This window comes from Silene latifolia, chromosome 10, assembly GCF_048544455.1.
Source record: "Silene latifolia isolate original U9 population chromosome 10, ASM4854445v1, whole genome shotgun sequence".
In the NCBI taxonomy this organism is placed as follows: domain Eukaryota; kingdom Viridiplantae; phylum Streptophyta; class Magnoliopsida; order Caryophyllales; family Caryophyllaceae; genus Silene; species Silene latifolia.
The window spans coordinates 97,655,061-97,655,608 of NC_133535.1; the positions used below are offsets into that span (position 1 = coordinate 97,655,061).

The 548-nt window shown below is 40.5% G+C and overlaps 1 protein-coding gene across 1 annotated transcript; it reads right to left on the bottom strand.

Annotated features, from left to right (window-relative positions):
* LOC141607945 (uncharacterized) lies at nucleotides 1–342 on the bottom strand. The gene has a single exon (XM_074427295.1). It carries the CDS (start codon nucleotides 340–342, stop codon nucleotides 1–3), a length of 342 nt encoding a protein of 113 aa, XP_074283396.1.
* Nucleotides 343–548: the final 206 nt, after the last annotated feature.

Genomic DNA, 548 nt, shown 5'->3' on the forward strand with positions numbered 1-548 from the left:
TTACAGCTTCAGCTTCCATGTAACTTCCTTTACCTTATGATTAGACCATAAAACTTTCATCAATGCTGTCTCGCCATTACGAGTCTTCTTCACTTTTCTATCCAAGATTTCTTTAGGCTCCTCAACATAAGACAACTGCTCATCAATCTCAACATGCTCGGGCTCTAGTACATGAGTAGGATCACTCACATAACTTCTCAACTGCGAAACATGAAACACATTATGGACCTTATCCAAAGCTGGAGGTAATGCTAAACGGTAAGCTACCTCTCCAATTCTGTTTAACATCTCATATGGTCCAACAAACTTCTGACTCAGATTCCCTCTCTTCCCAAATCTCATTACTCCGTTTATAAGAGATACTTTCAACAACACTTTATCTCCCACAGCAAATTAAATATCACTTCTGTTCAAATCTGCATAGCTATTCTGCCTATCCTGCGCCACACGCATCTTCTGTCGAATAATGTGCACTTGCTCCACCATTTCTTGTATCATCTCAGATCCTAACACAACCCCATCTATCTGTCATCCCAACAAGCTGGACT